This window comes from Cornus florida, unplaced genomic scaffold (assembly GCF_030987335.1).
Source record: "Cornus florida cultivar Cherokee Brave unplaced genomic scaffold, ASM3098733v1 CherokeeBrave_3.0.0_Hap2_Chr05, whole genome shotgun sequence".
Classification (NCBI taxonomy): Eukaryota; Viridiplantae; Streptophyta; class Magnoliopsida; order Cornales; family Cornaceae; genus Cornus; species Cornus florida.
Genome location: NW_026775575.1, coordinates 81,159,509 through 81,187,151, shown reverse-complemented (window position 1 = coordinate 81,187,151; position 27,643 = coordinate 81,159,509). Strand labels below are relative to the sequence as shown.

At 36.3% G+C, this 27,643-nt stretch overlaps 3 protein-coding genes across 3 annotated transcripts; 1 reads left to right on the top strand and 2 right to left on the bottom strand.

The window, feature by feature from the left end:
• Positions 1-138: 138 nt before the first annotated feature.
• Positions 139-16,275, top strand: LOC132307123 (uncharacterized). Its single transcript, XM_059804791.1, has 6 exons — positions 139-308; positions 514-611; positions 3,912-3,993; positions 4,094-4,167; positions 5,055-5,296; positions 16,002-16,275. The coding sequence occupies exons 1-6, from the start codon at positions 267-269 to the stop codon at positions 16,055-16,057; spliced, it is 594 nt and encodes a 197-aa protein (XP_059660774.1). The 5' UTR covers positions 139-266; the 3' UTR covers positions 16,058-16,275.
• LOC132307122 (scarecrow-like protein 33) lies at positions 7,394-10,642 on the bottom strand. The gene is made up of 2 exons (XM_059804790.1): positions 7,687-10,642; positions 7,394-7,563 (listed from the first exon to the last, which is right to left on the bottom strand). The coding sequence occupies exon 1, from the start codon at positions 9,924-9,926 to the stop codon at positions 7,764-7,766; it is 2,163 nt and encodes a 720-aa protein (XP_059660773.1). The 5' UTR covers positions 9,927-10,642; the 3' UTR covers positions 7,394-7,563; positions 7,687-7,763.
• Positions 16,276-19,964: 3,689 nt separating the features above from the next.
• LOC132307121 (scarecrow-like protein 30) lies at positions 19,965-23,203 on the bottom strand. Its single transcript, XM_059804789.1, has 2 exons — positions 20,565-23,203; positions 19,965-20,443 (listed from the first exon to the last, which is right to left on the bottom strand). The coding sequence occupies exon 1, from the start codon at positions 22,825-22,827 to the stop codon at positions 20,647-20,649; it is 2,181 nt and encodes a 726-aa protein (XP_059660772.1). The 5' UTR covers positions 22,828-23,203; the 3' UTR covers positions 19,965-20,443; positions 20,565-20,646.
• Positions 23,204-27,643: the final 4,440 nt, after the last annotated feature.

The window sequence follows — 27,643 nt, the reverse complement described above, 5'->3', positions numbered from 1 at the left end:
TGCAATTTTAAGGTTTTGTTTTGTTTTGTTTTGTTTTGTTTTATTTTATATATATATATATATATATATATAATACTAAAATTGAATCGAGGGCGTTTAGGTAAATACAATAAGACGCTTCGGCTACTCTAACAAAACAGACTTTGATTCTCGAAACCCTCGGGGGCGCGGCTTTTTCTTTGGTAGAGAGAGAGAGGGGGAAGGGGTTGAACCTTCCTTTAAGAAGCTGAGCTCTATTGTGATTTTAGAGTGTACTCAGTTCTACGATGGCCAAGCGCGAACTATCTAGCACTTTGAAGAACTTGAAGGTAAAACACTGTGCACAACCCTATCTGTATTCATTAACTCCTAATTTTTACTTGTTTAAGAATTTGATTCAAGAGATTTGAGGTGGGTCTTGCTTAAATTCGTCTGGTGCTCTTTTAATTGCGTTGCTTCAAACTTTTGAATTCTTGATTTTATTCTTGTGAACCCTGAGATCGATTTGGGTGTTTTTCATATTCGTTGTTACAGTTCATGCAGAGGGCAGCTCAGAGAGAGGAAAAAACTGAGAAGGAGGAAGAGGTCATACCTGATGGAAACTTCCCATCCTCTAATATCCCAAAAAAATGGTATTTTTTTTTTCTTGTGCCACAAGGTTGGCATGTTTTGTCCACTGTCTAGAATGCTGTGAGAGTCCTTAAGGTGTAGAAATTATTGATGATATTCTAGAAGGCTTCTTAAGAAGATGGGAGTTTTCTGGGCGTCTTACTTATCAAAAAAAGAAAAGAAGATGGGAGGTTTCTGATCCTTGTTTAGATTGTTGAATTACCTTGATCTAAGCTATCCTTTAAGAAGGTGGATGACTATAAACAATTAGGGAGTCAACTGCACAGTCTTAGGTCCTTGGTAAAGTGCTTACAGTGACTGAGAGAGGTGTCCAAGGGCGAGTGAGTGTGATATTAATACACACTGACTATGGAGGCACCAGCGAGTATTGTCATTGGCAAACAAGTGGGGAAAAGATTGACATAGGTCTTGTCGTTAGTGGGATTACACATAGGTGCCCTTTTGGTGTGGCTATCATAGGGGTAAGATTCTAAATCTGTGACAATTAGTACCAAAACCTGGTTGAATTGTAGGGCGAACAGAGCGGGGATTACACCACAAGGATCTCTCTCTATCCTCGACTTATGCATCCCTAAATTCATGCCAATGTGGTCCTTATTCAGAATAATGTTAGGGTAAGGGAAAGACCAAAACTAACATGGGGTGAGAGAGTTGTGAAAGATATGATGGTCTCTGGTTTAACTAGTGTTACGATCAGTGTTGTTAAAGGCCCGCCTAGGCTCAGGGCGCAGGCAATTGTTCAAAATAATAAACAAATAAGAAAGCCCATGAGTCAAAAGTGTCAAACGAACACAGAAAGAGGGAGACAGTGAGATGAAGGACGAAGCCACGCCAGTTCTTTCTTCTTCTCTCTCCTCCTCTACTTGTCTCTCCTCTCTTCTCTTCTACTCCTCTCTTCTTATCTTTTTTTTACATCTCTCTCTCCGTCTAGTTCTCTTTTCTCTGTGTTTTTTTTGGGGGGCGGGGTCGGTTTTTTGTCCTTTTTTTCTATAACACTCTCTCTTCTCGTCTACTTTTCTCGCTTCATTTACTTCTTTTGTCTATGCGTCTATTTTTTTGGCTCTGTTTTTTCTTTTCTTTTCTTGTTGATAGTTTTTATTTTTATTTTTTATTTTAATAGATTTATTTCTTTATGTGCTCTGTTTTGCCATTCAAAAACAAATCCTGCTTTGCCATTCAAGAAAACAAATTTGTGCTCTATTTTATGATTGTTGGATGCTTGTTTAGTTGATGAATTTTTTTATTTATATTTGATACTAATTTTTAGCGTATTGATATGACTTATGAGATATGAATGTTTTTATGGTAGTTTAAATTTTCAATTGTGCGCCTCACTTCACTCAGGCGCGAGCCTCGCCGTGCGCCTAGGCTCCAAAGGACCTCTAGCGCCTTGGTGCGCCTTGGGCCTTTAATAACACTGGTTACCATGTGAAAGAAAAATGGTGAAACAAAATTCAGAATATGACCGTAAAGAAAAATGGCGAAACAAGATTCATGTGTAGCCAACCCCAAAGTAGTTGAAAAGCTTTGTTGAGTTGAATCACTTATCAACAAGAAAATAATGAAATTGAATTATTAGTTGATACTTTGAGTCAACATATATTTCCTGAAGTCCCTTGTGAACTTAAAGTGGGTATCCATCGCATGTCTGTTGTCTTAGTTCTTTCATGTATCAATGATATCGCCACTCTCTTTTTGGAAGGTTCATGCATTAATTATATATTGGTTATTAATGTTAATTCTTCCTTCTTCTCAAAAGCAAATCAAACTCTATTTGCTAAGACAACATGTAGCAATAAATTTGCATAAGGTGGATTGTTACTGGTTCTGTTGTAATCTATAGATTCTATACAAGTAGATCAGCTCAATAGTTATAATGGCTACAAAAGCTTGTACACATATACTGCTTTAATGCATGCCATCTACTTCTTCTTTTTACTTTTGTGAGCATTGATCTCGCCACTGCATTTCATCCGCTGTCATAATTATCTTTTTATCTTTTTGAACATTGATCACACCACTGCATTTCATATGGTGTCAATTCAACCTTCCAATCACTTCACACACTGATAAGTAACAATTTGGTTCATAACTTCATATTCATCAATTCCAACTTTACATGTACGTTCTGAATAATGTTCTAACAATTCCAACTTTACATGTACATTCTGAATAATGTTCTAACATCTGACTCCTCTAATTATATATTGAGTTCTTATCTAGGTATGTGTCTCCAAACAATCAATCATTAAATTAGATGATAATTAAAGTTATTATTGATGTCCACTGTGTTTCTTGTCCTAACTGTTTGGGTTGGCAAGAAAGTTCATGCTAACTGCATCAGAAACAAATGCTGCCTTTCTCAGAAGAGTTTATCATGTTATTCCTTATTTCTGATTTAGGGCTTGGATATTAAAATACCAATATCTCTCTTTTTGATCATGCAAATGATTTTTGGACTAGTTTCTTTGGTACTGTGCTAAATAGATGGCAGTAGAAATGTCTAAATTGATTGGGTGAAATTTTCTTTCTTTCTTGTAATCTTTTGCGAGTCTGGACATACTTTGTGTATTACAAATGATTTGTGGGGGGGGATTAGAGTGTTCAATCTTGTGACAATTTAAATGTCTTCCTGTAGTTGATTGTAATTTGTGATCATACCCTATAGCGTCTTTGAATTGGTTGATCTTGATATCTCACATTGCGCAAAGTTTAGTTCCAAGTGAATTTTTCTTACTTCCACTTATTAAGAGCTGACTTTTGAGTGATAATTATAAATTGAGTTTTTATTTATTTATTTATTTTTATTATATTCTTTTTTATAATTATAAATCTTTAACTGATAAGTGAAGTCAATAAATGATAACAGATAAGCTGTTTTTCATTTTCCCTTTCTTTTGCTTACCAAAAAAAAAAAAAACAGAAGTCAATAAGTGAAGTCACCGTCTAAAATTTTACCTCATATTAAGTAATTTAAGTGGCACTTAATTTTTTTAAGTGGTATCCAAATTGTGTTATTAAGAGCACCTAATTGGGTAGACATTTAATCTAATTCATAATTAAATGTTGAATTGGGTTATCAAACAACTCGTTTCTGAAAAAGAGAATCGTATTTTTAAATGTGATTTTGTTCTCATTGAACAAGAGATTAACATACCACGAAATATGGATGTAGGATTATGTTAGTATTTAGCTGCTTATACCTCTTTGAATTTCTCATGAATTCTCTTGAGCTTTTTTTTTTTCCCCTTCTTTTCAAAAGCTTGTACAAATATGATTCCAGTGGCTATATGTATATGCAGCTTAGTCATTGTGGAAGGGGATCCTCATCCTGGTGCAGTAAAGGGGCGAATGTCATTTCAAAGTTTTAATCCTTCCGTTGATGTGAGTATAAGGGTGTGACCTCATATTTTTTTTTTTTCAAAGATTATTTACTTTGTCTCGTGGCTTTTGCTTTCCTCATGTCAATGCCTTTTCTTGGTAGAAACTGAATGAGGAAGAAGGAAACCTTCATCAACCAGAAGCTTCCGTGAATCAAAGTGGAACAACTGCTTCTAGGTGGGTACTTTAGCGCATGAGGTTCTTTTAACTTAATTCTGCTCCCGTTATTTCTCACACAATTGTTGGGTAGATGCTAGAATGGCTTCAGAACAAATCATTGTTGATAATTTTTTTGGTATTAAATATCTGCTATCTTTGTAAAGAGGATATATATATATATATAAAGGCTTCAGACTGGGTTGAGCAAATTGCTGCAATTTCTGTCAGTAAAGGATTCTCGAGTGACTTCCAATTTTATGCATTTGGCATCAATGATGGAAAATATGGCCATATGACAAATCAGGGCTTTAATAGCTGACCCTGATAGTAGGATCACTCTGTGGTAGGTTGAATTGATTTGGACTCATCTAGTCAATTCAGAAATTACATGGGTGGTTGTGTCATTCATTTAGCCCAGATTGCAGCTGGTAACAGTTTTTCCATTGCCCCTCTCCCCACAAATACAATAAATAACCAATAGTCCCATTATACCGGTGTGACAACGTAGGAAAGTTCATTTAGTCCATTAACTCCATTAGGCTATGTGTATAAATAATAAGTTGAGTACATCATAAATTTCACCGTTTAAAGAGAATACCACTGTAGGGTCATGATCGATATTGTTTTCACGTTGTATTACTTATTTTATGTGAGATAACATAAGTAATAATACGAGGAAAGAAAAAACAACATAACCAAACTATATCATTAACTTAATATATTGCTAATACACTCCTACATATGAGAAAATGGGTGGTAAACACTTTTTCACACGAATAGGAATGTTCGATATTATATACGCAGGTCAACAAATTAATGAGGCACGAACAAATACTACATGTTCTCTATGTTACCTAAACTTTCACGTATGCATCTTTTGATTACTCTCTTTGTTATCATCGCAGAGAGAATGGGTCCACACAGGATGGATCAGAGAGCTTAAAAACCGGAAGTTCCAGCAGTGATGCCAATGGAGATCTTAAAAGGAAACAAGTGGAAGTAGTTTCTGAAGTACGATATCCAAATAAATCACAGAAAAATGTGCAAGGTAATCAAGAGTCCTCATCAAATAACAATATGAGTTCTCATAAGCAGTCAAAGCGTGAGAAGCTGGACTGGAATGTTCTAAGACCTCCAAAGGGTCAAGGTAAGAAAGGGTGATCACTATCAGGTGATTATGTTTCTGAGTTATATGATTTTATTTTCTGTATGCTTAATTTTTATTTTTATTTTAAAAAAGGTTGTAACTGTGACCTTGTAAGCATATTATTAATTCCAATTAGATTTTTTTAACTAGCCTGATCGAATTTGCAGTTCATTTTAAGAGATATATTCTTTTCTTTTTCTTTTTTCCTACCATCTTATTTAAAAGGATTCCCTTCTATGAAGTGAATCTGATCGATCTTGATACAAGATAGAGTATGGCCATGATAAGGAATTCTTAAAACGAGAATGTGTGTTTCGAGTATACGACTAGATATATATATATGCATGCTGTATGAATTTATATATGTTTAAAAATTAAGATGGATAAGTATCAATTTCTTATAAAGAGAATGTGTGTGTCGAGTATATGACTATATATGTATGCTGTAAGAATTTATATATGTATAAAAATTAAGATAGATATGTATCTATGCATACATTTAAGTTGTAATTGTTTGAAATGTTAAATTCATATATTATTAATAACATTTGCTATACAAAAAATTCTGACAAAGTAATTTTACGGATGATTTAAACATTCTGTATTTTTAGCTATAATATTAAAAATCACAAATAATTTGAGTTATGTTCTATGGACAAGGACTTTGGACCAAATTGACCTATATATATTTTCATTATATCTTTATACTTCTTCTCTAAGGAAGTCCAAGTATTTGAAATATCTGTTATGCTTTTCTGACAACTAGACCATGATATTATGCTAGAAATGTATCATATTAAAAATGATGCATTTTTAGTGTTCAATAACCCTTTTTTGACGGTTCAAGCCTCGGGTGGGGCATGTTCGTGAGTATACTTTCAGAGTAAATATGTGTTTGAAATGAAATAAATATTTTTTCGTATCATGAATACGGTTGGAAAGTATCTAAAACATATCCGCGAGTATAAAAGGATTATTGGTGTCTGATGCAAATATAAAATGGTACGACACTCTGATTAGTGTCCAATCATTGGTTACTGCACCTCACTTGAGGTTGGCTTACTATTATGATCTCACATCCAGTTTCAATATGCAAATAGAGGAGGCTTGGTATTTAGGTGATGTGTGAATTGACTGTGTTTGGTGGTTTTAGGGTTTAATGAATTTGGGAGGATTAACTGTAGTGGAAGTTAATGATGGTGCTGCCAGGCAATGGTAACTTGATGAGCTTTGGTTTGAAGCTGTTGGTGGAGGAGGTTATTTGGTGGTGGTCTAAATCATTTTATGCTATCAATGGTGAGAGTGAGAGAGCAGGATGGTGATATGGAGAGTGTTTATTACATGTACAGTATAATTTGAGTAAAAATAAAAGAAATCAATATATTTTTGTGTATGTTAACAATTTGTTTTGTAATGTGATGGATGATAGATGGAGTTCTCTTAACTTTTTGCATAAAACAAACGTGTGAATGTAATTCCACAAAAAAAATTAATTAAATTGAGGAAGCAACACATCATGCAGCGGTAATACAAAAGTGTTGCATTGTTGATTTAATGGTGCTGTCTGGGTATTGTCTCTTTGAAGTAGCTGTGTGTTAGACGAGTATTTATATAATTTTTGCATGAATATTGCGTTGGATTTTGAAGTAACAGTGTTTTAGACAAGTATTTATATCATTTTTGCATGAATATTGCATCCTTGACATAGTGAGTTGGATGGTCTATAAAGGAGTTTGATTTCGTTCCCTTCTTCAAACAATATTAATGCTGCCTGAAAGCAATTTCTCCTTTTAAATTAGGTATTAGGAACAATGTTCACAAGGCTTAGGGGCTAGGGTTGGGGCACAATTAGGGTTTTAACAAGCGAAACATCAATTTACACATATTCATTCATTCTTAATCAATAACTTGAATTCCAGATATAATGCTACCCACAAATATGAAAGGAATTACTTGTGCTTTTATTAGCTAAAACCACTATAATAAGGACGCAACTTATGGTTCATAAACTCGAATAAGTAGAAATTTTTGTACTACACTACATGTAAACTAGTGGTTGCAAGGCTGGTTAACAATAACAATACAAATCAACAAATCTGAATTCAAACTCATTTATATATTTAAATAAAATAGAAAATGGAGGCTGCACCGGTGCAACGTCATCTTCAGAACAAATGAAGGTGAAAGATCATGATATAAAAATGCAACAGCAAAATCAGATATGGTTGGTAGGTTGGAATCACAAAAGATCAGCTCTGTATTTCAATCTGTTGAGCAAGAAAACCCAATATGATATTCATCAGAACATAGTCATTTCAAGTTTATGATATTACAAATAGACACACACTTGTAAAAGTGCAGAGAGATAGGGTAGAAGAAGCCAGCAGTACCTCTGCTTAGATTCTCAAAAACCTGAGCAACGAGCACGCACCAAGATTTACAAATCCTAAGCAGAGAATTGCTAAACTCAATTCTCGTGAACAGGCTTCCAACATGAGAGAGCATAGATGATTCGGCCTTTCCATCCCTGCAGCATCCAGTTGTTATCCTCATCCACAACAAAATCACTATGGTAATCCGACTTCACCTTTGTCCTCACATCCTTAACCATCTCCTGGTTCAGTGGCAGCTGCCTGAACCCAGCCCTCCGAATCCGAACTTGCCATTGCTTGTATGTCTCTGGTCTTTCAACCCTTTCGGTACCCTCACATGCTATGACATTCATAGCATCTCTTCCAAAGATTTCTTTCTCAAACAGCATCCTATCTTGATCTTCAGCTGGTGCACAAGCCTCGAACATGTCAAAAAGTGACGAGAAGTAGAAGAGTGCTTCTCTGAACCGTGTGACAAAGAAGGGGGCACTATAAGTGCCATTAATAACTCCATGGATGAATATATCTGGGCTAATCCTCTTAATCAAGTTCAAGACAGCATCCCTTGGACTACTAATCACCACTGTCTCGTCAGGAACATTCCCCAACCGGTGCATACAATTAACCACAAGCACCTCACCTCTGTCAATCTTGAGATCCTCAAGTCGGATGGTGTCCCATTTCTTTGCTATGGCATTGTACTCAAATGGGATGTTAAATCGCTCGCAATAATTTGCTAGGCGACGTCCTGTTTCCTCAACCCTTGCAGCTGGCCGGAAGCCCGGTTGGGGAAAATCTATTCCAGTGATGCGTAGCTTAAGAGGTCCACTAGATCTCTTGGAGAGACGTTGGATGAGGCAGGGCCATTGAAAACCATATAGAATTCCAAAATCAATTATATGAATCCTCATTGCATTGTCAGCTAATTCCCTAATTATTCGATTTGCAGAGAAATACGACATCTTAAGGAAAGGGCAGGCTGTAACAAAAACTTTGTACGCTTTTAAAATATCAGCAGCCGATATCCTCCTGGTAGTAAATGCTGTATACAATGATATCCCGGTCCCAGTTCCAGCCAAGCGTGCCTCGAGGGCATCGGCAATGTAATGGGCCAGTCTCTGGCCACCATCACCGTAAGCAGAAGAGTGTTGCCTAATCTTCATCAGCAGATCATTCGCAGATCTAACATCACTATTCGCAACAGCTTGTGCACACTGCGTTAGGATTGTCCTTAAATCCACCACATCCTTTTTGTTGCCTTGTCTCTTACCACGCGGCCTACCAACATTTGAAGCTTTCGGATTCCCATTCTGCTGCAACTTAATGCTTGCAACATTTGGCAAAGCTTCATCAGAAAACAACTCAGGGTTCAAATTAGGACATAGCAACACCTTATCATACATATCTAATTGCTCGGGCTCTGCAGGGTAATTGCTCGCCAACTGCTTGTTACTCCGGCCGCCTTCTACATAATCACTATCCTCTTGAAAATGATTCTTCTTTCCCCTCACCCCATTTGGTGAATGGTTCCTGCCACTATCCTCTGCCTCGACCACTACCCCCGACTTCTTCTTTCTCGGCTCAATACCATAATTCACACTAATTTTATCAGAAATGATCTGGGAAACTTCCACTCTCCCTAACTGCGGTATGGTAAAAGCCCCATTATAGGAATCTGAAGCCGGAAATGAACTAACAAGAGAGTCCATTTTACCAGAGGCAGCATTGTTTGAAGACTGCAAATTGGATTGCAAAAGTCGAAATGAAGCTTCGAATTCACTCTGATCATGAACCCTTTCAGACTCAACTAATTTGCTCACAGGAGTAGAGCTGTTACTTCTCTGACTGCTGCAAGACGTCGCGAAATCATCATCTGGGCTCTCAACAATTTGAGGGTTTCGAGTAAGCTCAGGAGGGTACTCCTCCACAAGAACATCATAGAATGATTTCTCAGCAGCTTGAAGAGCCAAGCAGTCATGGTACATACAAGGCTTATGCTCCAAATACTCCTCCTCCATGAGCATCTGGCTTATGTACCGGAGAATCGCATCGGAAAAGTCACCCTCCTCCGTAGAATCCCCCTCCGAGCTCGAGCCCGGAGATACTACTACTTCACCGGGAGGATGCGGAGGATTTGTAGTGATACGATTGAATTGGTGTCCATCGACATGATTTTGAGGCGAAAGGGCGGGAATTGAGTGGTGATGAAAATCATACCCCTTTGCGGAACTAGAATATCCTTGCACAAGAGTATCCATAGAAGACTCTAACCTAACCAAATCATTTACGGTATATAATTTGAAAGAAAACTCCGTAAATTCTAAGAAACGATTCTATGAAATCACACCAGACGTGTAAATCTAGTTATCAACTTTCGAGTTCAGAAGAGTATAAGAACTATGAAAATTGAAGTTATAGAGGATTAAAATCTAGATTTGGTACAGAGTTGTTGCAGAATAGAGGACCAAGATATGGAATAAAAGAATAAGATGAACAACAAATAAAGAGATAGAGAGAGGGAAAAAAAAAGTCAATACAGAGTACCTTGAGAGAAACCCTAGGTTTGAATTGAAGTTAGAGAGAGAGAGAGAGAGAGTTGAAAAAGAGGGTAACAGAGAAGCTGAACAGAGCAGCTAATGTTGGTTGCTCTATAAAAAGGAATGACAAAATTATCTTAAAATCTAGATTTGGTACAGAGTTGTTGCAGAATAGAGGACCAAGATATGGAATAAAAGAATAAGATGAACAACAAATAAAGAGATAGAGAGAGGGAAAAAAAAGTCAATACAGAGTACCTTGAGAGAAACCCTAGGTTTGAATTGTAGTTAGAGAGAGAGAGAGAGAGAGAGAAGAGAGATAGTTGAAAATTAGGGTAACAGAGAAGGTGAACAGAGCAGCTAATTAGGATCGAAACTTCTGGGAAATAGAGAGAGCGCGAATATTATAGCCATCAGAACCGGGTACTGGTGCAGCCGGTCGGCTTCAACAATGGGCCGGTGATCGATCCGACGATTTGCATATACATATAATATGGATATATAATGGAATTACGACGCCACCTCTTATGTTGGGAGAACTATTCAAGTCAAATTGACACATAGGATTAATTAACGCGCAAGATTAGCCACATATGAGGGCTTTTTTTTTTTTTTTTTTTTTTTTTTTTTTAAGGGTAAATTACACTCTGACCCTTGATGTTAAGTAATTCCTTATTTAGATGAAGATTTTGGTTTTAATTTTCACTTATTTTTTAAAGAGTGATTTTGTATTTCTTTTACACCCCAAATATCAATTTGTAGTAATGTTAGACTACTTTTTAGGTATAAAATGACTATCAATTGTTGATTGTGTTATAAGGGGAGGAGTAAATATATAAACATATCACTAATGATGCAAGTCTTTCGAGATGATGCTTATAATGAAAGATGAAGCTATTTCGTCATCCGAGTTAGAAAGTATATTGTCTTCTTCTTCAGACTCACTTCCCTCATCTTCTTGAAGGTTGTCGGATATATCAGGAACATCTTCTCTAGCACCATGATTTTCCATGCTAAGTTCGATGCCGTGGGCTCGAGTAAGAAGCTTTTCAAATGTGCGAGGCTTAATCTCTTGTAGGATGTAAAGAAGCTCCCAGCGCATGCCTTGCATACATGCTTCAACTTCAGAAATTTCAGACAAACGATCTTTACAGTTAAGATTTAGAGCTCGCCAACGGTTGATGTAGTTAAACCACGTGTTTCACCCTTCATTTGTTTTGTGTTTGTAAGCTCCAACATACTTACAGTACGACAAGTGTCGTAGAAACGGTTGAGAAATTCTTGTTCCATCTGCTTCCAATTGTCAATACCTCTAGCTTTGAGGTCTGTGTACAAATCAAATGCATTCCCTTTGAGGGAACGAACGAATTGCTTGACAAGGAGATCTCTGTTTATACCAGGATTGCCGCAAGTTTCTATAAAGTGTGCGAAATGTTGCTTGGGATTGCCTTTTCCGTCAACCTGTTGAAGCTTTGGAGGTTGATACTCAATCGGCATTTTTAAGATGCCAATTCTTTCTGTGTAAGGCTTTGAGTACATGCGAGCACTTTAAGGAGCACCAGTGTATTGTTCTCTTATGTAATTCACTATCATGTCTTGAAGTTGTTAGACAGAAAATGAGGCGACGGAGGTAGCTTTAGTTGTTGGATTAGCGGACATGTCATTTTGATCGTCAATTGGAGTGGTCTCTGGCATAGAATTACAATGAGGAATTCGGCCTTTGCTTGACTCAGCATTGTCGTCACGTAATTTTAGCTTTTTTGTCAGCAAGACAATTTTCAGATGTTGCTCCTTGAGAGTGTGTTATAATCTTTCAATTGCATTAGCCATACTCGTCAATTGCTCTTCGTATGAGGAAGTACTCGTCATCATGATTGGCATAGTGACGGAGTCAGAAAAATCTTTGGCCTTGAGTGGACCAGCCTTGAACTTGAACGTGTGACTGGAGCAACCTTTGAGGTTGTACGAACCTTCCTCCTTACCCCCAGCGAGGTGAAGGCAGTATGAGTTTGAGTTGTTATTTTGACAGATTTGGCGGAATCGACCCTCATCGCATCGTACTGTCTTTTGGTAAGAACGGATACTTTGACCGTGCTTTTCATAATTGAACTTGCAGAGATGTTTGTACCACTTGACGAAGTTGCAACTTTTTTGCCACCTTTTGTGGTGGTACTGATGTTGTCTGTCACGACTGCGATGTCCTTAAGGGTATTCTTGCTCTTCGTCTGAATCTTGTTGGAAGTCATAGAATCTAACGATGAATTTGTTGAGGATTTGATGTAGGAGAAAGAGATGAGAGGCAGAGGATGTCCCACCGGGGGTGCTAAAAATTTGTATACACAAATTTCGTAGTCTACAAATATAGAACAAAATAGGGAACAAATAAAATTTTATTAATTTATAAAAATTGAGTACAATCCTCTGAGATATTCTTTATAAAATAAAGAAAATATCATCTGATTTGATTTTCTTTGTTTGTTGGATTCAAGGGCTTTTGGAGCTTGATTTTGAATCGGGTTGTTGACAATCTTCTTCAAGTATTTGTAGTTGAAGAATGTAATGACCCGGTCATTTTCCTTCATTTCTTTTTTCTCAGATTTTTACGGATAAATTTTTTTCGTTGATTTTTCTTTTCTGAGTTCGGTTACTCGTCACTTAGTGTCGTCTCGAGTGCTGGGAAATGATTTCCGAGATTATTTCTTTTGGATTGACAACTTCCTTAAAGGATTGCGTCATTTTTACATTTTTCGTTTTTCGACACTATACACTTTTCGTCCTTTTCCCCGTTTGTCACTTTGTTGGCATAACCTCACTTTTTATGTTCGGAGTTGAGTTTTGACTTCATGTACCTTCATTCTAAGTGGTTTCTACGAAATACGTATCTTTACTTTTGTAGGAAAGTACTCTAGTTGCTCCTGGTGTCCATAATAGTATGGATGCAAAGTTCTTCAAAAACATTTTTGTTTCTTGGGGAGTTTTTCGTAAATATCTTTTGGAGATATTTTATTTTGGTGGTTTTTAAGAAAATATCTTTTGGAAGATATTTTCATTCTAGGCAGTTTTACAGTTATCCCTTTTTGTAGGGCCATTGTACAATTAAAGAAAGTTATTGCAAAATACCTCGTTTTAAGCCTGGATCCTCGTATGGGATTCATTTTCACATTTTGTCAAGTCATGTACTCTTAGAATTGCTTTGCGGTCGAACCCTACTGTTTTCGGGTTTTCGGCTTCAGTTAGCGCCAAACTTGTTTGGGGCATATCTCTTTACTCGGGACTCGATTTTCTACGTCGTTTCTTCCGTTGTTTAAATTTTCTCATTTTGGTTTTTTTTTTTGTTCACAGAGTTTTGTCATTTGAGCGCGTCGACTCAAATTCTACTTTTCTGGACCCGGCGGGGCTCTTTCGGGGCACTTTTAGGGTTTTACTATAAAAGAGGGGTGAAACATTTCATTTTTGACCTTCTCCTCTCTTCATGGACGACCAACAGCTGCCATGGCAGCCTAAGGGGGGCTGCCACTCTTCTTCTCTCATTTTAACCTTCTTCCCTTAGGTATTTTGCCGTCGTGCCTTAAAGTTTATCTAAGGCCTTGATTAGGCCTTCCTTTCCCCCTTATTAGAAGCCAATTCCGGCCCATTTTTGTGTTCGGATTTTGAGTTCGGATTTGGATTTTCATGGTGCCTCAAAGGTTAAAGTTGCTTCCCTCGTAGTCCCCGACATAACCTAGGAGTATCGTTGGATTTAGAGCATTTTCGTTTCGGTGGGGATTTGTGATTTCATCAAAAAATGAAGTGGGGGATGTTTTAGGTTTAATTATGTGTTGTATTGATGGTTTTATAAACATATACAACTTGTAAGCATACCTTTGTATTAATTTTAGAATTTAATTTAATTATTTTCTATATTTAAGATTTAATTCTCATGATTGTAAATAGCTTGAAATTAAATTGTGGCATGCTATTAAATTAAGCCTTGATATATTTGTTAACATAAATTAAATTGGGAGGATTTGAATAAGTATTGCAACTTTTAATTAATCTTTCACTTGAAAAAAAATTAATTCACATGGTTGTAACTAGTATGGAATCAACTTATAATGTGACATTAAATTAAGCCTTAGTATGTTCTTTAACATATGTGAATTTGAGGATATTTGGAATTGTTTTAAAATTTAGAGAAAATTAATTAATTAATTTTATTTTAAGTGTCCTATTCACTTAATTGGATTTTTGGCTTGATATTGTTGATGAGCTTGGCATATTCTGTCATATACATTAAATTGAGAATAATTGAATAGGTTTTGAAATTTTTATTTAATTATTTTCTTTGTATGAAATTCAATTCACATGATTGTACCTAGCTTGAAATGAACTTACAATGTGATATTAAATTAGGCCTTAACATGTTTGTCAACACATATGAAAATGAGAATATTTAAATGAGTGTGGAGAAATTTATTTAATTTTTTTCTTGTGTGAAGTTTAATTTACCTAGTTCTGAGTTAGGTAGAAATAACTTGTAAAGTGTCATTAAACTAGTCATTGTCATGACGTTTGACTTGTATTAATTTTAGAATATTTGGAGTTACTATGTAATCTTGAGAATTTAGTTATTTAATTTAATTAAATTCCATTATATGCTTCCATTGAGGTAGTTAGGTATTAAAGTTGTTTTCATGCTTAACTTGTAAATTTGGAACTTGTTGTATGATTACATTATAGTATTCCATGAGCAGAAGTTACAGTATAACTTGCTTACATACACATTATATATTTGATATGTTGTATGCCCTGGTAGCTTGAAGACATAGGATGAATATTGTGTGTATTATTAGACTTGTTTGTGCATAGTAGTTGACTATTACATTGTGTATATGTATTATACCTTGATGCACAACTTGTTGATTTTAGGAAAGCTTACAATGTATTGTATTATGTTACGGTTAGGGCATAGTTCTAGTACGAGGGATGAGAGCTCCCCTTACAATATATGGTGCGCATTGGGTGGTTCCCTGAGGGCTAGTAACCCTAAAACACCAATATACGGTTTGATTCCGGGTTTAGTGTGCACCAGGTAGTACCTTGCGGGATAGTAACCCGAGAAAAGCTTCTTGGTCACTGAGACCGCATGTCCTTGTCTTTCCGCTACTACTTGATTTCACATTCAATTCCAAGTTGTTCAATATGGATTGATTTATAGCTTGCGATATGGTGTTTGACATTTCAACTAGGTGTAGTATACATGTGCTTAATACACTTGCATGCTTTGCTTTTCAATACAAGTTAATAGCATTAAATTGTTATAACTTGCTGTTTCCGTATCTTAGATTTCAAGTTGTTAACTTTGATAATCTATGCCTTGATGCGTTGTATTAAAAGTTCTAATGTTAGTTAAAATTGCATTGATATTGTAATTTGTGTTTTAACTGTTTAATGTAGCCTAGGATGATTCCTTAGACTCATTTGGAACATAGACGTTAAGTGGCATGAACCGTTTTGGTTGTTTTACCCATTTTAGGTTCCAACTTGATAACTTTGAATACCTATGTCTTATTACATTGTACTATATGCTCTTATGTTGTTAAATTGTATGAATGATGTGGTTTATGATAGAATGGTCCAAGGTAGCTGAGGACGCTCCCTGAGTCTCACCATTGACATAGATGTTAGGTGGCATGAGCCCCTTTAACATGTTTCACCTTAAGGTGATAAATTTGTAAAATACTATGTCTATGCATGCTCATCTCCTACAAGTAGCTTTATGTTACTGACCCCAAAGTTACCGGGGACATTTTTCAGGTACGAAGACTTGGTTCGTGATGCTCATCATTCCTTGGATGGCTTGTAGCTTTTAAGTTTTCATTTCATGCAAATGTTAGCATGAAATGTCATTTTGTAGCCTTATATGTCAAAACTTGTATCTTTGACTCCATATATGTAATGTGTACATAAGTACACCATTTACGATATATTTGACTTGTATGAGATGAGGCCGGAGGCCAATGACATTTATATTGCATCTTATGTAATTTTTGATTTTATGAAATGTTATAAAAATCTTGAAAATTCATAAGTCATTGCTTCATTTTTTTTGCATCGGGTGTGACAATTCCATTTTTATTCTTTCATAGGGTTTCATTAATTCTGTATGAAGTGTGACCAAGGGCCAAATGGTAATTTGACTCCATTTCATATATTTGGATTTCAAAATTTCGATTCCAAATTCATTTTTATCATTTTTGGCCGTCGGGGGGTTGGATTTTGAGTCGGGGCTTCTCGGGAGCCTCAGACCATTCCCGCGTACTTAGAATCATATATTACACTTGTGTGCACATTCATTTCAACCTAGAAATGCATTTAGTCAAATGCATTCTTGGTGTAAAGTTGCATTTTTTTGAGTTTTTAAACCTTTTCTAATCTAGGGGCATTTTGGCCATTTCACAGTGTGTTTTTTTTCATTTTCTTCCTCGTAGCCGGTAGAAAATTTGATTTTGGGAGGATTTATTCTTTATGTTTTTCCAAAAAAATTCGTTTGATAGCCCGTTTTTGCTTTCAGATGTAGACAGATCCTGTAGCAGCTTTTTGCCCTCTTGACTTCTTCTGATCTAGGGGCATTTTAGGGATTTTGCAGCGAGTTTTTTTCGTTTTCTTTCGTGTAATCGGGAAGAAAACTCGATTTTAGGGGGGTTTCTTCTTCGTGTTTTTCCAGAAAAATTCGTTTCGGCCTCCGTTTCAAGCCTCAGTTCTGGAAATCCTGCTTTGCACCCTTGCTTTCAACATGTGCATGACATTGGGCGCCGGTGGGCACGCGCATGGGGCTGCCATGGCTTTCGTCGGGTAACCGCGATGTCTCAAATTTAAACCATCGTTTCTTTCTCGTTCGGACTCCAATCGAGTGAATTTTTTTTGAACTTGACTAATTTTCCGCTGTCTTTCCAACGGTGTGCTCAGTTGCACCTGGATCTTCCTGGATAATTACCACTTTACCCTTTTTGCCTTAAGTGCTCGTTTTTCTTCGTCATGCCGTTTCTCCTTCGTTCGAATTCCGAATCATGCGATTCTTGAATCCATCTTGATTAGTTTTTCGTTGTCTTTCCAGCGGTGTGCTTAGTGGCACCCAAATCTATAGTTTCAGAAATAATTATTTTGTCCGATTTTTTTTACTTTCCGCTTTCGTTACTTTCTTTTGAGTTCCGTGACTTTATGGGAAGTCACGGATGTGTCTCGGGAATGATATACATTCTAGGGACGTCATTTCCATGTAAAAGACTATTTTGCCCTTGGGGGCTTATTTGGTCTTTTTCTATTTTTTTCTTCCGCGTCGGTTCTCATGGAGTTCCATGGCCTTATGAAAGGTCGTTTTGGTGTCCTAGGGATGTTGTATATCCCTTGAGATTTGTTTTCTATTTTCACTTTCGCATATTGGATCCGTTATCGGGTCAAATTATCACAGGACGCACTGGTTTGAAAAATCAGGGCCGTCACAAAAAAACTTGAAACTTGATCTCAGACAGTGTTGTGTGGTGATTCGTCAAACTTGTTGAATCACGGAGAAAGAACGACATGATATTGATGTGCTTGTTGTCCTTTGTTGAATTTGAGGAAGAATGGCATGGCTTTCGATGTGCTTGTTGTTCTTCGTCTTCAGATAAGAGAGAATTTGGTGAATTTGGTGAAGAACAACATGACTTTGGATGTGCTTGTTGTTCTTCGCCTTAAGAGAGAATTTGTTGAATTTGATGAAAAATGGCACAGTTTTGGATGTACTTGTTGTTGATCACCGTGGAATTTTGATGAAAAAGGGCACGATTTGATGTGATTATTGCTCTTCGCCTTCAGGTTTGGGTGTTGAGAATGAATGTTAGCAGAGCTTCTGTATTTCTCTCTGGGATTTCTAGCCCTCTGGATTTTTGAGTTTCTCAATTTCTGGACCTCCTGGATTTCTGAGTCTCTGAATTTCTGGACCCCCTCTTCCATGCCTCTATTTATAGGCTTCTTGGATTAATAGGATGATGACATGTGTCTTCTCTTGATAAGGACAAAATTATAACTTAGCCGGGCCAATCATATTATGATAATTATCCTTAAAAATAATTATTCAAAATATATTTTATTAGAAATAATTATCTTTTTCATTTAATCATCTGGCCGGGCTAATTAAATAATTTAAGTGGATCAAGCTTGTGCCAATTAAATAACGTAATTAAACATTAGTCCCATATTTAATAGGGTCAATTCGTAAAACAAAAATTCATTAAAATTTTAGTGTCTAAATTCTAATATTATTTTCATATATAATTTAACTTTTAAATGTATTATATATAATATTTAAACTATAATTACTTTTTTTTTTTTTTTCAAATTTTTTTGTTAAATCTTAACTTATTATATGTTAACATTAAGGAGAATTAATTTTCTAAAAATTTGTTTATAATTTATTAAAAATCTACTAAAAGCCTTTAAAATTTTTCTTGTTTAAGAGTAATTTAATCTAAAACTAATTCAAGATCATATTAAACTTTCGGTGTAAAGATTAGCCATATGAGTAATCCGAATTAACCCGAAATTTTTATCTAGAATCTAAGCCTGAGTTACAAGCCCGAATTTAAAGTAAAAGAATGGGTTAAACTTGGGTTGAGTAGTTAGGGTTAATAATAGGGTTAGGGTTAGGCTTGGATTTAGCCTTTCATATAGTGAGTTGGGCTTAAGTTATACTTCAAATCCGTCCAAACTATCAAAATCCCTGTTGTAGAGCAATTAAGGTGATTTAAATAAAATTGATACTCACAAATTACATTTGAGGGATATCGAATCTTTGTGGTAACAACATAAATATTGTGTTTTATTAGACGAATCTTATCCGTGTCGTTCTTTCAAATCATAAAGTAGCAACTTAGGACGCAACTTTTCGATAGAGTGTATTCGTGCCCGAATTAGAAAATTGTTTGGACATTTAATAATTTCTCCAAACTAACTAAGCGTTATTTGAAATTATTGGTAGCAACTCATTTAGCGTAAGGCTCAAGAATAGTAGAGCTTGACCAGATGCTTAAGTGGGCCGTTCTTGGGGAGTATTTTTTTGGATTCCATCTTTTTCCATACTGCACAAGGTGGTGAAAGTCAGACTTTATCCGAATATTAAAAAAAAAAAGAAAAGAAAAAAGAAATTGTGGAGTATTGACTATGAACAAATTAAATCAACTAATCGTGATTCTTGAATTATAGATTTGAAATACATTTCATCCATACTTAAGAATTGAAAATGTTAATTAAAGTTTGTATTGAAAATGTTAATTAAATAAGTACGGGTTGTAGACCATATCAAATATAAAATAACATTCTTGTTTTGTTTTATTTTTAAAGTCTACCATGAAGTTTATCTCACTGATCTTGCCATAAAATGTACATTGCAAATATAAAAAAACAGTAATATAGTTCTACTTAGTGGCGATTTGTCCAACTTGTATAAATATTGTCTAATTTTAACATATTTTCGGGCCTGTTGGGTATTAGGAACAATGTTCACAAGACCCTAGGGGATATAGGGTTAGGGCACGATTAGGGTTTTAACAAGCGAAGCATCAATTTACACATATTCATTCATTCTTAATCAATAACTTGAATTCCAGATATAATGCTGCCCACAAATATGAAAGGAATTACTTGTGCTTTTATTAGCTAAAACCACACTATAATAAGGATGCAACTTATGGTTCATAAGCTCGAATGAGTAGAAATTTTTTTACTACACTACGTGTAAACTATTGGTTGCAAGGCTAGTTAACAGTAACAATATAAATCAACAAAATTCAACTCGACAAATCTGAATTCAAACTCATTTACATATTTAAATAAAATGAAAATAGAAAATGGAGGCTCCACTGGTGCAACGTCGTCCCGGTCGACATCTTCAGAACCAATGAAGGTGAATTTCCCAAGAAGGACCCCATAGACTGCTGATATCTGATTTTTTTTTTTTTTTTTTTTTTTTTTCTTTTTTTTTTTTGCGAAATTTCTTCATAAAGATGTTGGGGAGTGGGGACCCAATACAAGTGAGTTTGGAAATAATTCTTCATAGCATGATATAAAAAATTTCTCCACTACACCAAGCAGTGACTCTTGATAGCATGATATAAAAATGCAACAGCAAAATCAGCCAACAGCCTAGGATTCAAGATGCAACATGTTTCCAGAAATGGTTGTTAGTTTGGAATCACAAAAGATCAGCTCTGTATTTCAATCTGTTGAGCAAGAATACCCAATATGATTATCATCAGAACATAGTCATTTCGAGTTTATAATATTACATCTGAACACACTTGTAAAAGTGCAGAGAGATTGGGTAGAAGAAGCCAGCAGTACCTCTGCTTAGATTCTCAAAAACCTGAGCAACGAGCACGCGCCAAGATTTACAAATCCTAAGCAGTAAAGAGAATTGCTAAACTCAATTCTCGTGAACAGGCTTCCAACATGAGAGAGCATAGATGATTCGCCCTTTCCATCCCTGCAGCATCCAGTTGTTATCCTCATCCACGACAAAATCACTATGGTAATCCGACTTCACCTTTGTCCTCACATCCTTAACCATCTCCTGGTTCAGTGGCAGCTGCCTGAACCCAGCCCTCCGAATCCGAACTTGCCATTGCTTGTATGTTTCTGGTCTTTCAACCCTTTCGGTACCCTCACATGCTATGACATTCATAGCATCTCTTCCAAAGATTTCTTTCTCAAACAGCATCCTATCTTGATCTTCAGCTGGTGCACTGGCCTCGAACATGTCAAAAAGTGACGAGAAGTGGTAGAGTGCTTCTCTGAACCGTGTGAAAAAGAAGGGGGCACTATAAGTGCCATTAATGACTCCATGGATGAATATATCTGGGCTAATCCTCTTAATCAAGTTCAAGACAGCATCCCTTGGACTACTCATCACCACTGTCTCGTCAGGAACATTCACCAACCGGTTCATACAATTAACCACAAGCACCTCATCTCTGTCAAACTTGAGATCCTCAAGTCGGATGGTGTCCCATTTCTTTGCTATGGCATTGTACTCGAATGGGATGTTAAATCGCTCGCAATAATTTGCTAGGCGACGTCCTGTTTCCTCAACCCTTGCAGCTGGCCGGAAGCCCGGTTGGGGAAAATCTATTCCAGTGATGCGTAGCTTAAGAGGTCCACTAGATCTCTTGGAGAGACGTTGGATGAGGCAGGGCCATTGAAAACCATATAGAATTCCAAAATCAATTATATGAATCCTCATTGCATTGTCAGCTAATTCCCTAATTATCCGATTTGCAGAGAAATACGACATCTTAATGAAAGGGCAGGCTGTAACAAATACCTTGTACGCTTTTAAAATATCAGCAGCCGATATCCTCATGGTAGTAAATGCTGTATGCAATGCTGTCCCGGTTCCAGTTCCAGCCAAGCGTGCCTCAAGGGCATCGGCAACGTAATGGGCCAGTCTCTGGCCACCATCACCGTAAGCAGAAGAGTGTTGCCTAATCTTCATCAGCAGATCATTCGCAGATCTGACATCACTATTCGCAACAGCTTGTGCACACTGCGTTAGGAGTGTCCTTAAATCCACCACATCCTTTCTGTTGCCTTGTCTCTTACCACGCGGCCTGCCAACATTTGAAGCTTTCGGCTTCCCATTCTGCTGCAACTTAATGCTTGCAACATTTGGCAATGCTTCATTAGAACACAACTCAGGGTTCAAATTAGGACATAGCAACACCTTATCATACATATCTAACTGCTCGGGCTCTTCAGGGTAATTGCTCGCCAACTGCTTGTTACTCCGGCCTTTTTCTACATAATCACTATCCTCTCGAAAATGATTCATCTTTCCCCTCACCCCATTTGGTGAATGGTTCCTGCCACTATCCTCTGCCTCGGCCACTAGCCCCGACTTCTTCTCTCTCGGCTCAATACCATAATTCATACTAATTTTATCAGAAATGAATTGGGAAACTTCCCCTCTCCCTCTCCTTAACTGCGGTTTGGTAAAAGCCCCATTATAGGAATCCGAAGCCGGAAATGAACTAACAAGAGAGTCCATTTTACCATAGACAGCATTGTTTGAAGACTGCAAATTGGATTGTAAAAGTCCAAATGAAGCTTCGAATTCGCTCTGATCATGAACCCATTCAGACTTAACTAATTTGCTTACAGCAGTAGAGCTGTTAGTGCTCTGACCACTGCAAGACCTAGCGAAATCATCATCTGGGCTCTCAACAATCTGAGGGTTTCTTCTAAGCTCAGGAGGGTACTCCTCCCCAAGAACATCATAGAATGATTTCTCAGCAGCTTGAAGAGCCAAGCAGTCATGGTACATACAAGGCTTATGCTCCAAATCCTCCTCTTCCATAAGCATCTGGCTTATGTACCGGAGAGTCGCATCGGAAAAGTCACCCTCCTCCGTAGAATCCCCCTCCGAGCTCAAGCTGGAGCCCGAACACGGAGATACTACTACTTCACCGGGAGGATGCGGAGGATTTGTAGTGATACGATTGAATTGGTGTCCGTTGGCATGATGTTGAGCTGAAAGAGCGGGAATTGAGTGGTGATGAAAATCATATCCCTCTGTGGAACTAGAATATCCTTGCACAAGAGTATCCATAGAAGACTCTAACCTAACCAAATCAATTACTTTTCTCCGTAAATTCTAAGAAACAATTCTATGAAATCACGCTAGACGTGTAAATATAGTGATCAACTTTCGAGTTCAGAAGAGTAAAACATCAGCACAGAAATGAAAATTGAATTTATAGAGGATTAAAATCTAAATTTGGTAGGGAGTTGTTGCAGAGTAGAGGACCAAAATATGGAATAAAATAATAAGATGAACAACAAAAAAAGAGATATAGAGAGAGAGAGAGAGAGAAAAGTCAATACAGAATACCTTGAGAGAACCCTAGGTGTGAATTGAAGTGTGTGTGAGAGAGAGAGAGAGAGAGAGAGAGTTGAAAAGTAGGGTAACCCCAGAGCAGCTAACTTCTGGGACATAGAGAGAGTGCGAATATTATAGCCGTCTGAAACGGGAACCGGGTACTGGTGTAGCCGGTCGGCTTCAGCAATTGGCCGGGGTAATTAAATGAGAGTGTTCAATCTTGTGACAATTTAAATGTCTTCCTGTAGTTGATTGTAATTTGTGATCCTACTTTATACCGTCTTTGAATTTGTTTATCTTGATGTCTCACATTGAGCAATTCCACGTGAATTTTTCTTGCGTCCACTTATTAAGAGCTGACTTATGATTGCTGAAATTTTATTTATTCATTAAATTCTTTTTTATAATTATAAATCTTTAGCTGATAAGTGAGTCAATAAGTGATGACTGCTGATAAAGTTTTTCATTTTCCCTTTCTTTTACTTACAAAAAAAAAAAAAAAAAGAAGTCAATAAGTAAAGTGCAGTCTAAAATTTTACCTCATATTAAGTAATTTAAGTGGCACTTAATTGTTTTAAGTGGTATCCAAATTGTGTTATTAAGAGCACCGAATTAGATAGACATTTAATTTAATTCATAATTAAATGTTGAATTATGTTATCAAACAATTCGAAAAAGAGAATCATATTTTTAAATGTGATATTGTTTTCATTGAACAGGGGATTAACATACCACGAAATATGGATGTAGGATTATGTTAGTATTTAGCTGCTAATACCTCTTTGAATTTCTCATGAATTCTCTGGAGTTCCTTCTCTTCAAAAGCTTGCACAAATATGATTCCAGTGGCTATAAGTATATGCAGCTTAGTCATTGTGGAAGGGGATCCTCATCCTGGTGCAGTAAAGGGGCGAATGTCATTACAAAGTTTTAATCCTTCCGTTGATGTGAGTATAAGAGTGTGACCTCATTTTTTTTTTTTTTTCAAAGATTATTTACTTCCTTGGTCAGGGGGCTTTCCTCATGTCAATGCCTTTTCTTGGTAGAAACTGAATGAGGAAGAAGGAAACATTCATCAACCAGAAGCTTCCGTGAATCAAAGTGGAACAACTGCTTCTAGGTGGGTACTTCAGCGCACGAGGTTCTTTTAACTTAATTCTGCTCCCGTTATTTCTCACACAATTGTTGGGTGGATGCTAGAATGGCTTCAGAACAAATCATTCTTGATAATTTTTTTGCCATTAAATATCTGCTATCTTTGTAAAGAGGATATAAATATATATATAAAGGCTTCAAACTGGGTTGAGCAAATTGCTGCAATTTCTGTCAGTAAAGGATTCTTGAGTGACTTCCAATTTTATGCATTTGGCATCAATGATAGAAAATATGGCCATATGACAAATCAAGGCTTTAATAGCTGACCCTGATAGTAGGATCACTTTGTGGTAGGTTGAATTGATTTGGACTGATCTAAGTCAATGTTAGACACGTGTATTTGTAATACGTGTGTAACCTACATTGCCAAATTACATTCATATTCTAATCCATTATGTCTGACACAACGTTACACGTTTTGGATGTTATAGCAGTGTAGTTGTGGGAAGTTGAAGGTGGGTACCATTTTGATTAGAATAAAACAATGAGTTTGCATGATGGATTGCTCTCTCTCTTCTCGCTTTATTCATATAGCATCCTTAGAGAGGTCCCATGCCTTATAAATGCAGTCTCTGTTGTTTCCATCAAGGACACGCAGAAAGATTTGTATAGGCGTGAACATCTTGGGATTTCTCACTTTATTTTGCAGGCATTAACAAATCTGATTTCATTGCTGGAGGTAATGCGATATTTTTCTGGGCTTTATAGTTTCTCACATTTGGTATCAGAGCCATACCTTTTTGCTATGTTATCCTTCGGTTTATATGTCTGTAATATTCGTTTAGTGGCTGTATTGCCGTTCTTTTTTCTAGCCTGTAATATTTGTTTAGCGGCTGTGTTGCCATTCTTTTTTCTGCCTGTAATATTTGTTCTGGTGGTTTTGTTTGTCCTGTATTATTTTTGGTGAGTGTGTCTGTCTGTAATACTTTTCCGATACTGCTTTATTGTTTTGGTTATTTTGGTTGGTAAAGTATTTTGGTTACAGAATGAAGTGATAATGGAATATTACAACCAAACAGATTGCGATGAATAAAGTGTTTAGACCCGAGCGGTTTAAAGACTGTTTTAAATATGGAGAATCTCATCGTGAATTCATACTGTGGGTACAACGTTGGCCTTTTGATGGTAAAAGTGATTCAGACCCGAGCGGTTTCACAACTGCTATAAAAAAGGTGAATCTCATCATAAGACCATAAAGAATGGTTTTATAGTGAATGGTTAAATGTCTATACATGCGTGGAATGTTATAAAATTTTTAGTTATGCAGTATACTCTGGAGTTGTATAGTTTTGGAAATATCTATACAAATGAAGAATACTCCAGAGTTGTACAGTTACTGCATATTAAAATTTTATGTGCAGTATACTCTCACACATGTAGTTTATTAAAGTATGAGTATGACTATTATTTTAATGCGTATTTTTATCCAGAGAGTAGCCACATCTTTGATTGTTTGGTTCTGTGATATAAAATAAAATTTTAATATATGATATTTATATCGCATAAAGATTATGCATTAAAAGGTTATATAGTTCATTCATAAAAAAATGTTTTATTCCGCCCTACAGGGAAATAATCATTGTTTATGAATGAACGTGGATAAATAAAAAAAACTTGAATACAAATGCCCACTGGACTGTATCATTATTAGTTTAATGCCAGTAAAGAATATTTTATCCCATTATGGTTATATTTTCAAAACTTTATTGTATTAAAACTTCTACCAATAGGAAGGTTATAATGACACATTGTTTTGATATGAAATTTTTTAACATGGGTTAAGATTTTCAATAAAGTTTATTGTGTAGTATAGTAATGTTTGGCATATTTTTCTTTTTGCAGTAATTCCATTGAGTTCTGTTAATATTGGTTCATCTCATATCCCATTTTTAACTGGTTATAATTATTCGGATTTGAAGAAGAAAATCCTTCTAACATTGGGGTAAATGGATATGGATGAACCACCCATCCCCACGAAATGAAGTATGCCAAGTGAAAAGGCTTCTTATGAGAAGTGGGAGCAATTAAATCGCTTAAGTATGTGTCTCATTAAAAGTCATGTTGGGAAAAATATAAGGAGTTCAATTCTTGAATGTACTAAGGCAAAAGAATACATTGGCTAGCACCTTAATGACCAAATTATCATCAATGAAGCATATGGGTGATAAAGGGGTCCGTGAACATATTATGGAAATGAGAGATATAACTGCCCAAATGAACTCATTGGGGTTCACCTTTTCAGAGTCATTCCTTGTCCAATTCATACTCAACTCCTGCGAGATATATTTTTGTAAATTGGTAAATTTCGATAACAAAACAAGTCCTAGTTGAGTTGTAATTCAAGTTACCATATTATGATCGACATCGACTGTGAAATTCAGAAGGTTGTTCAGAAGAAGAATACTGTTGATCATCGAAAAAGGAAAGAATAACATTTAGGAAGTCGTTTCCCACTTAGGACACAAATACCTACAAGGTATATTTTTTGCAGTTACCAAATACAGAAAATCCAAGTTCAAGTTGGATTTTGTCAAGTAGGAACCGGTACCACAGTTGGGAACCGGTTCAAGAAATTGAGATTCGAAGAATTCTATTCTGTCCATTGGGAACCGGTTCAATCACTTCCTACCGGTACCACTGCTATTTCAAATTTAGGAAACTTTGTCCTAATCATTTTTGAACTTCCTATTTGGTTTAGAATGTTACCAAAAGTCCTATGCATAAAATTTCCTTTATTTTCATAAGGAATAGGACTTTGGAAACTCTAAATATACCCTGATACACATCTAGGTTTATTAATGGCTTTAACACTACAACTTCATTATTTATAAAAGCCTTAGGAAAATTAGTTTTGCAGAAAATCCAAGAGATTTCTCTATCATCTTTCTAGAACACACACATAACCACATAGTGAGTTTAGAGTTGTGTTGTTCAAATCCTGATCGTGATCATACAACTACATCTACGACGATCAAAGAAAAGCAGATCTACTTCTACATCGAATTTAGATATTGAAGAACAGAAGTAAAAACGATCACACTTTGAAAGGGTCAAAACATTCAAGGAGTGTTGTTTGATCTACCTGCTACTCTTCTATAGATATCGAGCATAAGCCTAAGGTCAAGTTGCTGTTAGACAGGATGTGGCAAAGCCAGAGGATTGTCAGCTATTTGTGTTTGGTAGAATGATAGGGTGTGAGCCAGAGTCAAAGTTCAGTGTATTTTGCTTTAAACATAGTCGATCGGTTTACCTTGGACTGCACAGTTCACGAGATTTTTCTTGCACAAACAGTTGACGTATTTTATCAACTAGGGTTTCCCCGTTAAAAATCTTGGTGTCATCTCTAACTTTTTCCTTTGTTTTATTTTATCTGCATGTGATTAATTATTTA